General features: G+C 36.7%; 2 protein-coding genes across 6 annotated transcripts in view; one reads left to right on the forward strand and one right to left on the reverse strand.

Moving 5' to 3' along the window:
- The window catches only part of dpf3 (double PHD fingers 3), a 39,402-nt gene extending 29,328 nt beyond the window's left edge, over positions 1–10,074 (reverse strand). For all 5 annotated transcript variants that reach the window (XR_001637700.1, XM_016529269.1, XM_016529268.1 and 2 more), the window contains exons 1-2: positions 10,006–10,074; positions 1,130–1,290 (exon numbers count right to left, since the gene is read on the reverse strand). Coding sequence is in view for 4 of the 5 variants with exons in the window: in XM_016529269.1 (XP_016384755.1) it covers positions 1,130–1,290; positions 10,006–10,037 (193 nt within the window). In the remaining variant the exon portion in view is untranslated. The remainder of the gene's footprint in view (positions 1–1,129; positions 1,291–10,005) is intronic.
- An 11-nt stretch (positions 10,075–10,085) lies between these two features.
- Positions 10,086–11,386, forward strand: part of LOC107721261 (DDB1- and CUL4-associated factor 4) — a gene marked incomplete at its 5' end in the record, with an annotated part of 4,627 nt that continues 3,326 nt past the window's right edge. Inside the window, 4 exons of the mRNA XM_016529186.1 lie at positions 10,086–10,123; positions 10,234–10,336; positions 10,633–10,776; positions 10,866–10,915. Of these exons, the coding sequence (XP_016384672.1) occupies positions 10,086–10,123; positions 10,234–10,336; positions 10,633–10,776; positions 10,866–10,915 (335 nt within the window). The remainder of the gene's footprint in view (positions 10,124–10,233; positions 10,337–10,632; positions 10,777–10,865; positions 10,916–11,386) is intronic.

Genomic DNA, 11,386 nt, shown 5'->3' on the forward strand with positions numbered 1-11,386 from the left:
TGTCTTGAGACGACAGCACCCTACAAACCCCTTCATCCAATTTGTAGTTCATTTAATGCACATGAACACATATGCAATATAAGTAAAATATTGCTGATATATGTTAAAACACCGCTCCTCTTCATTAAAAGGAGAGTTCACCCAAAAAATCTTTTACTCACTGTCGTGTCATCCCAATCTCATATGACTGACTGACTGTTAAGCTCCAAGAACACAAAAACACACACACACACAAAATAAATGAATAAATAAAAAATCACACCAAAAAAAAAAAACATAAAATTGCAATTTTACCATTCAATAGTTCTCAACAGAAACGGGCTGAAATTTAACCCTTTATTCAGTGATAATCCTACCGTCCACTGAGCTGTTAATTAAAAAACCACCGTGACCAGATCAGTCATTGAATTCATAAACAAATCAGTCTTGTTAAACATTCACTTTGTTGAAAAGAGTGATTCATTCACTTACACAGTTGTCAAGTTTAACTTTCAGTCAGTTCCTCACATAAAGTTACTGTATGGTGGACCACTTATTTATTTATCGTTTTAATAAATGTATACAAGTCTTATAATATTATTATATAACAATTATTATATTTGTATATAAGCCTTGTATGTGTTTTGCTATACATAATATAATATAATATAATATAATATAATATAATATAATATAAAGCACACCTCGCTTTTCTGAACGATGAGCTTTGTAAAAATCGACGCGTTTCAGAAAGGCGGGGCAGAGAGGAACAACAATAATGTACAGTATGTGGAAAATAATGTGGTTTTTGAACCTTAAACCGTGTAAACACATTGCATTACACCAAAAATAATGTTATTAGAATAAAATGATGTTATAGCATCGTCATATGACCCCTTTAACAGACTGTGAACAATCACTGTATAAAAAAATACCACTTTTTTTGTGAAGACTCTTAACAAATATGTATTTTTCTCTTCCACAAAAAAATAAATAAAATGTATAATAATAAAAAATAATAACAGCATACAGGTTTGTAACAATATGAAGGTAAGTTCTTAATAAAATAATTTAATTTTTTTGGTCAACTTTTTATTCTGAATCTTTTTAACGTTAATGTTATTTTAAAGGTAAATGCAGAACGTGCTACCTGGCCCTCGGTGCCGCTTCTCCATCCAGATGTAACAGTTGTTCTGGGCTACGCCCGTCTGAGAGTCCAGGAAGGGCATGCGTACGCTGCGCTCCGCACACAAGCGGGCATTGTAGCTGCGACAGTGCTCAATGGCCTCCCTGTAGAACTGGTCCCCGAGCCTGAGGAAGACACAATTGGTGAGGAAACCTGGTTTTAGCATAAACCATGCCAGCCTGTACTAGTGTGGACCTTCAACTAGTAATTAATAGTATCCAAATACCTCATTGCAGGCTAAACTTCCATACGTTAGTCAGACTACGAAGACGTTACGTTTTAAAGAGCCTGCTTTGGAAAAGATAGGGCTATTTCTGTTGGCTAATACCACTGCAGATCAATACAGCTTCAAGTGTTTTGTGCTGTTGAGCCTCTGGGTCATGCTTTCTGTTCACAATTCACTTTCCCACAGTGTTATCCATGTCATTCTCTAGGTAGTCAAAAGGCACAGAGATGTGACTACTAACTTCCAAACAGAAAGACAGAAGAGACACTGGACCTGAGCCAGCCTGCATGGCTTCTCTCCCCATAACTGCCTCCTGTTTCGATTAGATCACTCTTCTCTGGACTAGAGGATACACAGATATGTGAGGAATGCTGGGCTGGACAAAGAGGAGTATTCCAACCCAGCATATAGTGACACAAAGAGCCTCAGTGTTTGGAGGGAGCAGGAGAGAAAAAGAGCAGGCAGGTATGAAAAGCAAAGGCCTGAGAAAGACAAATGAGACAACTAACATTTGATAGCCTAGTCTACTCTCAAAAGTAGCTTTGAGAATTGAGAACCAGTTCTTATTTAGAACCATTTCCATTCAAATAAAACTGTTACCGTTCTGGAACATCTGTAAATATGAGCAGAAACAGTTTATGACCCTCATGTCATTCTCATGTCATTCCAAACCTGTGACTCTTTCTTTCTTCTCTAAAACACAAAAGAAGATATTTTGAAAAACAATGCAGTCCACTGTTGTTTTGGACTAGTGCTGTCACGATATCAGATTTTTACTACACAATTATCCTGGCCAAAAGAATTGACAAGAGCAATATTATTGCGATATCCATATAAATTCTGGGAGGAAAAAAATGCTATCAGTAAAATTTATCTTTAACTTTGTTTATTCTGTGTTTTTTTTCTCTCTTTTTTTTTTTTGCCTAATGAATCACACTCAAAATATGTGTATGGAGGTGGAGTTTGTGACCAATAACTATACAAATGCATACCAAAAAGAAAAGAAAAAATCACACTTGTTTTGTTTTTGTTTTTTACAGGATTCAAAAAACTCTTATCTTTTTTCCGTTTTATGATGGGTAGTAACCAGTGTGTTACGAAACCAACACTGACTAATTTGGAAACTGGTTGGAGTGTCAACCAGTTTCCAAATTTCAAATACTAATTTCCAATTTAGTTATAGTTACAGTATTACTGTATGTATAGTATTATTAACACAAAATCTATATTTCACTTTTAAAATATCACAGTCAATACCGATATATTGCAACACCCCTATTTTGGACCCCATTGGCTTTCATTGTTTCTGAAAACATTATTAAATTCATTAAATTCCTTATGTTACCAGTCTCTACCCAAAAGACACTGAGAACAGTATCATCTCCCAAATCAGCTGTTGAATTCTTGATTCTTTTCGTCATTCATCTCGAAAACCTCCAGATTACATCTACATTTCTTCCTTCCTCCAGCATTCACTATATTGCACTGCACCCTTTTTCCTGGGCTTCCTGTGAGCATTATTTCCCTGAAACGAAATGCCTGTGCTATCAGCTGGAGACTGCAGGAGTCATTATGTAAGTCGCAGTGACAGAGGCCCGCATTAGAGCGCCCACGACCTACCATAATCATCAACATGCTCCACTGGACTAAACGGCCCTGATGGCTCTCAACTCAAGTTTCCTCTCAGAGCCGATCTATAACTAGATATAGTTATATCCATAACTATATATCCAATATATAGTATAACTAGTTATATCCAAAACCATAACAGCCCCTAGAGATGACAAGTGCTTACCAACGAGCGGCTGATGATGACGGTGTCTATCAGCACCATCTTAAGGAGAGAGCTTGTGTGTGGACACCACGCTTCATACAGCCTCCCCCATACAAAACCTCTACTATAAACATACCGTGTGTTCACGGCCTCCTGTATTACACTCGAGGCAAGGACTCTGGTCAACAGAGTGGAGCAGTTATGTAAACAGTTAGACTGGCGTGTTGGAAGACACGTATTCTCTCTGCCACCTCCCTGGAGGCACGGATGAAGAGAGCCTCTTGAAGGTTGTTGAGATCTTCACTCTTTTAATGTCGATTAGGAGAATAGAAGGGATGTTTATTAAATCTGTCACAGTATTTGATTTTCACAACCTCAAGAGCATGAAGCTACTATAGACGATGCATGTTTTACAAGTGTTTGGTCAGGAAACAGAAATGTGACTTTGGTGAAGTAAAATCCTTTAACTTTGAAAGTGAAAGGTTAAAGCTGGGCTTCTCACAGTCTTTGTGAGCTCACCAAAATTGTGGGATGGTACGACATTGGAATGTTTTAGAGTAAACATTCAGCTAGGTGTCATAACAAGGCATTTTGGATTTCAATTCTTCTGTAAGCTGAGAGGTTTTAAAGATATGTAGACCAGTGCAAAACATCTACAATGCATGATGAACGGAAAAAGCCTAGACCTTAATTTTGCACAGATTATGTTGTTAATTGTTAAAGAAGTCAATCAAACAAATGAAATCACCAAACAAATATTACTGAATTGAAAGAAAGAAAGAAAGAAAGAAAGAAAAGAGCGAAACTCCTTTTTTTAATTGCTTGATTATTCATTCTAAAATATTATTAAATATTATGTGTTCAATACACAAAATGTGAAACTTTTTATTATTTTTGCATTTTGATAAAATAACAAATAATAATCCTTATACTGCAACAATGAAAATATGATTATCTTCATTTTTATAATTACCGGTTTAATAATAATAATAATTAGATTCAATCATTTGTTCTTGTTATTTATGCATAATTTCAACTCTGTATATTTATACTCAATAAAATATTTAATATTAAATAAATTCTCATTATAAAATGATCATTATTATTATTATTATTATTATTAAAAATATCTTACTTTATTACTTTGTTTTTGCATTTTGACACAATAATAATAAAAAATTATACTGAACAATAAAAGCATTATCTTATTTTTATTCATAATAATGGTAACTATTATTGCATTTCTGGTTGTGTTATTCATGTTATTCATGTTATTATTTTCATATTTTATTATTTCCACATTACTAGAGATTTATCAAGATTGTTGTTACTATATATTATATGATATAAATTATTAATAATAATGTTTCTTGAGAATAAATGGTGGCACTGATTGTTAGACACAATACCTGATTTAGAAGAATAATATATATTTACATTCATGCATTTGGCAGCTTTTGTCCTTTACAGACGCTTTATTCTTTGAGCTACAAGAAGGCTAAAAAAATTCAGAAGAGTATATAGGAATAAATAGGGAAAATACACTGAAAAGCAGCAGACAATATGTTCTCATTGAGAGGTAGAGCAAAGAAAATGAGCTGCAGTGCAGACTAAACATTTATTCAGTCTTCACAGATCCAATTCAAATGCATTTGTAAACAACCGTTTTTCTATCAGCCTGTTTTAGCCTCGATGAAAACTGTAAATGAACCTTCTGCACTGAGCCATGTGCTTTGTGCTTGGGCTGCTCTTAGGAAATTAATACCTATTCTTTATTCAACAGAGCAGAGCTGCGGCTCATTCACAGTTGTGTGTGTAACTCAGAGGCTGGAGGCCCCTTTACTCAGCCAGCGTCTATATTCATATTACTCGAACAACAGGGGTGTCTCCTTTGTGTCTCAAAAGAACATAGCCACATTTCTTAAGGATGTAGAAGATGTCTTTCATATTCAAATGACCCCTTTTAGTTTGATTTAATCCGAATGGTCTCTCTAAGGACAGGTGTCCATGAATAATCATTGGCTTAGGTAGGCGTTGCTCTGAGAATTGTTGTTCGTTTTCAAATACATATGCATACCGTCGTGATAATCAGCACTGCATTTCAATTAGACACGTGCTTTGTAAACTGGCTCTCCAAATGTGATTAAGCTTTCATTAGTTAACACAGACCAGCACAGAGACGTCTTGTCTCGAAGCACTTCCTTAGGAAGCTTTTCATCAGTGCGATCTGCTTTCACCGAAATGCTGTTTCAGAATTTTTTTTAATATGGCTTTCTTGTTCAAATCACCTACTCATTCACAAATCTCACTACAAATGCTTCATCATAAGTCCAGATTTCCAGATGAAGTGCGCCATTTTTTTGTTAAACACAGCAACATTTGGCTCAACCAATGGTGCTAATTTGGGGGCGGGGCTTTCTGTGATGATCTGTTTGCTACATCACCTCTAAACCTCTTCAAAACCTCTCACTTTAAAGTAAACCCCCTCTCCAAACAGAATAAGCATTTTAAGTGATTGTATGGGTATTTTAAAACAAGTCTGTGGTGCACTGGAGGATAGGAAGGTGCTGATATGAATAGGGATTTGCGCTCCAGTGTATAGTGAGAAGAGAGAGTGATCCATCACAGTCAGGCTCTTTTCTGTGTGTCTATGGGGAGATGAAGAGGCTGAAAACAGAAGCTCTAGTCTCTCTCTCTCTCTGAACACCCAGGGCACTGAGTGCACCACATTCACTATACATGCCTGTTAATCCAATTGACCATTAATTACTGGGGCTACGTTTGCCATACCAAAAAGCATTGATCCTCTACAACAGAATTTAGGCATTTAACAATGTAGCTTCAATTAATTTTAATCATTAGGTTTCATTTTTTGTTTAATGGCATATAAACCATACCTAGACCATTTTTACTGTCATTTTTAGCACTACATGGGATATCGGGACCATGTCATTCCAAACCCATAAAACCGTTGTTCATCTTCGGAACACAAATTAAGATATTTTGATGAAATCCGAGAGCTTTCTCACCCTCCATAGACAGCAATGTTACTGAAATGTTCGCATGCAGGCCCAGAAAAGTATATCGTTAAAATAGTCCATGTGACATCAGTGGTTCAACCATAATATTATGTAGCTATGAGAATACTTTTTGTGCGCAAAGAAAACAAAAATGAGAGAAAAAAAAAAAGGTTTGGAACGACATGAGAGTGAGTACTTGATGACAGAATTTTCATTTTTGGGTGAACTACCCCTTTAATATTGGAAATATATACTGTTCAGAAGTTTGGTCGGTAAGATATTGTAATATTTTTGAATGAAGCCTCTTATGCTGCATTGATTAAAAAAAATACAGAAGAGTAATATTGTGAAATATTATTATAATTTATAACAATGGTTTTCTATTTTAATATATTTGAATTTTAATGTATTCCTTTGATTGTAAAGTTGAATTTTCAGCAGTTATTACTCCAGTCTCACTTGATCTTTCAGAAATAATACTGATTTCCTACTCAAGTAACTTGTCTTATAATCAATGTTGAAAACAGTTGTGCTGCTTAATATGATACCTTTTTTTCAGAATTCTTTGATGAATAAAAAATTCATAAGAACAGCATTTATTTGACATCTTTTTTTTTTTGTAACAGTGTAAAAATCATTACTGTCACTTTTGATCAGTTCAGTGCATCCCAACTGAATACATTTATTATTATTTTTTCTTAATTTTACTGACCCCAAACTTATGGTAGCGTATCATATTAGTTTTCAATGTCCTAATAAACTCCTATCCCTATTCAAAAGGCAAATCAGTCAAACAAACTTGAAGCTTTTACTCACCCACAGACTAGTATAAGTATTTAAAAGATTCCTTTTCTGATGGTAATTCACATGCAAGTTGTACCCAGAAATTGTATATTGAATAGTATATTGAATAGTTTAATGATTTATTATGAATCTTGTGAAATCATGTACGAATGTAATGGAAATGCAATGCCTAATTCAGCTCTGCTGTGAACCTCTTTAGTCAGTCTTGAAGAGTTTGAAGCAAATCTAGGCTGTGAGGAAGCTAAACATAGGTGCCCCATCAGACCGCTGTGCTTTCATGATATCACTCACATTCTGAGAGAAACCCCTCAGCAGTGAAGAAGGGCCTTGAGCAAGAGAGAGGCCAGAAGAGCTTGAAGAAGTCCTGAAGTGTGCAGTTGTCGTCCTTGTTAGCAAATATGTAGTGTATTTATTTTAAAAAAAGAAAAGGAAAAATGTGATGTAGAGGTCTAGACTGTTTGCAAATGGATTGTGGAATGGAATGAAGAGAGGCATGTGAAATATGCTTTCCTTTCCGTTTTTGTTTTTTTGTCCATTCTTTTTTTCTTTTGCAAGCCATATTATTTCAGCTGACTAAAAACATGTATGGATATACAAAAACAAACAAATGATAAACAGGAAACGGGGTTAGGGTAGTGCAGTCTATCCCAGCACAAACCCCTGTTCCTGGACACACAAAGACCTCGGGCTCAACGGTGTTTGTAGTGCAGTTGTAATGCGAAAGCGAAATGCATCCAGACAGCGAAGATGGGGGGAGGGGAGCAGGCTACTGCAAGTGCCTTAACCTAAACCCCACATATTCACCCCCTCAATGCCCCCTCGATTTATATGAGACGAAACAAACACAAAACCAGCTGACCCCGCTCTCCAGACACTAATAAATGAATAGACTAAATGCTGTTGAACACAGTATATATGACTGCTCCTTGGTAGAAAACAATTCTTGTATTTAACGGCGGTGGGAAGTAATCTCATTCACAACGAACAAGCAACCAGACAAGAAACACATTAATTGCCTGGGCAACATAATGAGATTTACAGAGGAAGAAAAAAACAGCATAGCCAAAACAGTCAAATTACACCAGCAACAGTCTTTGTTAACCAAATCCAACATTCACAGATTCCTCCATAACACAATAAGGGAAAATGCTTACTGTTTTATAGCAAAGTATTTAGAATAAGAGAAGAGGGAAAAACATGAAAGTGTGCTCAGACAGGTGTATATGGCTCCTTTTCCTGCTCCCGGTGACCCCTGATGTCTTTTTGGTGGGATGGGAGGGGAGCTTTATGTCCCTGATCTGGAGCAGATGGGGCTCCGTCTCTTGCCCACTGACATCTCTGCGGCTAGTCATCGGAACAGATGGGTACTGAGGGATCCTGGGATACTGCTAATCTGCTCCACCACAGCATTTAGAGATGGTGCATCCCCCTCAGTGTACACACTTACATCGACAAATCAGCTTGAGTTTGAATGGAGATGAATCACTAAAGTAACTATGATTTAGGCTGGTATGAATCCAAGGGTGTAATGCAACCTTTTTTTTTTTTTTTCAAATGCAATTAATCGTTCAGCCCTACACCAGATGCAATCCTAGCTCACTCCTTTGCAAGATAAGACAAGATAAATACTTTTGTAAATAATGTAGTTACTGATGCAATATAGTAATGCAATACACACAAATAATACATGTTATAAAACATGACTAGATATTGCATATATGTATAACATATATTATATAGCATGAGTATTTTCTTTTTTTTAAATGCCTGCAGAACTACAAATATTCCACTCACTGTGCAATGTAGGAATAGCTTAAAATAAATGCATATGTGAAATTCAAAGGGTGATTTTTGCTTTATTAATGTCGAGATTAGTGATTATTAGACATCATACTATAAGTAAATAATTTCTTCCTCCATCAAATATTTAAAACCAATTCCTACAAAGTTCCACATCGGGACTACTCAGTCTAAACCATAAGGTATTGACAAATGCCAGTAATAAGGGCAACCTCTTCTGACCTCTTCTTAAAGCACTAATAAATGTAATGCAATAGAACCTGGAATTCTGTCACATGCACTTCAACCGACAAACAACAGAGAACAGGACAGGAATTTCATTGTTATTCATCACTTATCTCTTGACTTCATGATTGTTAGCCTGTTTTTATATTACTATAATATATCATCACAAATAAAACGGCGTTTATTCACCAGACACGAAGCAAATATCAATGTAACGTAACGTTAATGTTTACTATCACGCGGGTGCACAAAAACGAAAGGGCTGGATACAACTTAAAAGCTGTATGTGCGTTAGAGAAACTTATCTAATTAATTCTTATGGAAAATGAACATATTTCATATTTTACTCGTTCTGCAACTTGCCACTTTCCGATTCTCAACGTGTATGTGACAGGGTCTGTCAATTCTCCATAGGCCACAACGGGGAAATTATTCGATGCCTTCTTATAGGCATTTTTAAAACGGTAATGCAACCGAAACATATTTACTTCACCACGTTGCATCTGAAACTTTAAATTATTATTTAACGTTATAAATTGTTTAGCGTGGCATAGCCTACAGCGCGCTCGTGTAGTCACATGACAGCTCATCCCGACAGATTTTATATATGGCCAAGGCTTTATCTAGGTGTCCTGCAAAGAAGTCAACGGAGTCTGTAACGTTACACTCTCAAAGCATTGCATCCGAAATAATGCTGCACTAACACTGACCATCAGAGGCTGAATGCTGAGACACACATATTGCATATTTGCAGAATGAACATCCGAACACAACGCTTCTAATTTATTTAGTTACATGTGTATATATTTCACATCCACACAAAGACAAACTGGATTAAACAGTTAGTCGTTTGGGGACAGAATTCCTTGAAATACAAAATGCACGGTCCATACGGTCCTATTTCGAGACTCGATTTGCACCCACGCTCTAAATCATGCGGACTACAGCACATTTTCGAAAACGAGCGAAAATAATGTTTATAATTACTTACGCTTTCAGCGGATTCTGAATGACAGTCGCCATTTTGCCACACTGTAACCCAATATTCCAAATCTCTGAGTTCTTTAGAAGAGACATCTGGGTCTGCTGCCCCCAAGCTCCTATTCTAGGTATGACATAAAATATCTTATGGATGCAGCTTTTTTTCAGAAAGTACTTGACCAGGAAAAAAATTGGATCCCAAAATGAATTCGATTCCAAGGTTGTTCTCATTTTGCAGGTTAATCCATGAAGTGAAAGTCAGTGGGATGCAACGTCACAGGCTGGAGGTGCAGAGCTCCAACTCCACCAGCCCGAACACAGATAACTTCCATCTTATTGTTGTAAGCCTCTCATTTAATGGAAAAACTTGAAACTTGATTTCTGAGGCAACTCAGTCCATTTAAATGTGTTCTCAGTGGAAAAACTGTTATGCTGAGGACAGGCAACTTGAGAACAGTCAAACCATTTGTGGGTTACTCTTTGTTTTCATGAAAATGGATTGCTGGCAGGTGTTACTGGAGCTTTTGGCTTCCAGTTGTCTGTTCTTTGAAAAACTAGCAGAAGGAAGATTAAGTTTTGGCAGTGATTGTGGTTTCAGTCTGACCGTTTTCCTTTTTTTCTGGATGCATCTTATTAGGCAGATTCAGCTTGTGAACGAGTCTTCACAGTAAATGATGTGTCACACGGAGGCTGCAAGTACGGCATTATGAATTTCCACGGCTGCAGAAAAGGCTCTCTGTCGGTGGAGATGTGTGATAACCTTTATTTCACTAACCGTAAGGTAACCAGGGGAATTTAAAATGAATTCCTTTCACCAAAAATAAGATGTTTTATAGTATTGAAAACTATTTCCTTTTAATTTTGTTTCAGGTGAACTCTGTGTGCTGGGCATCCGTGACACATACAGACTCTCATGTTCTGTATCCTTCAAACCAGGCCCGGACTGGCCATCAGGAGCACCGGGAGAATTCCCGGTGGCCTGGCAGCTGATTTGGCCCGCTGCCCTGTTTTTTTTTTGTTTTTTTGTTTTTTAGTTATTATTATTATTATTATTAATATTTTATATTTATGCCTTCTCAATGTACCAAAGTGATCATTTCCGAGTTTTTAATTTGATGATAAGTCATAAATCGGTTAGTCTTGACTGGCAGCGCTGCGCTATACGAATCAGCTCACGTCTGTTCCGCGCTTCCGTCAAACGGTTCCGAACAGAACCGATGCGTGGGACTCGATGAAAGAGAGGAAGCGGCCAGAAGAGGCAGTGAAATGTAGCAACATCACTGACCTGTTCAGGGCTTCAAGTGCAGGTCAGTTTCTTCTGTAAATACGCTAGAAAGTTTTGTCTTTATTAACCTAGTTGAGTATTAAACTGCCAGTAGGCTATCTGTTAG

The sequence above is a fragment of the Sinocyclocheilus rhinocerous genome, unplaced genomic scaffold (assembly GCF_001515625.1).
Source record: "Sinocyclocheilus rhinocerous isolate Xijiao unplaced genomic scaffold, SAMN03320098_v1.1 scaffold271, whole genome shotgun sequence".
Classification (NCBI taxonomy): Eukaryota; Metazoa; Chordata; class Actinopteri; order Cypriniformes; family Cyprinidae; genus Sinocyclocheilus; species Sinocyclocheilus rhinocerous.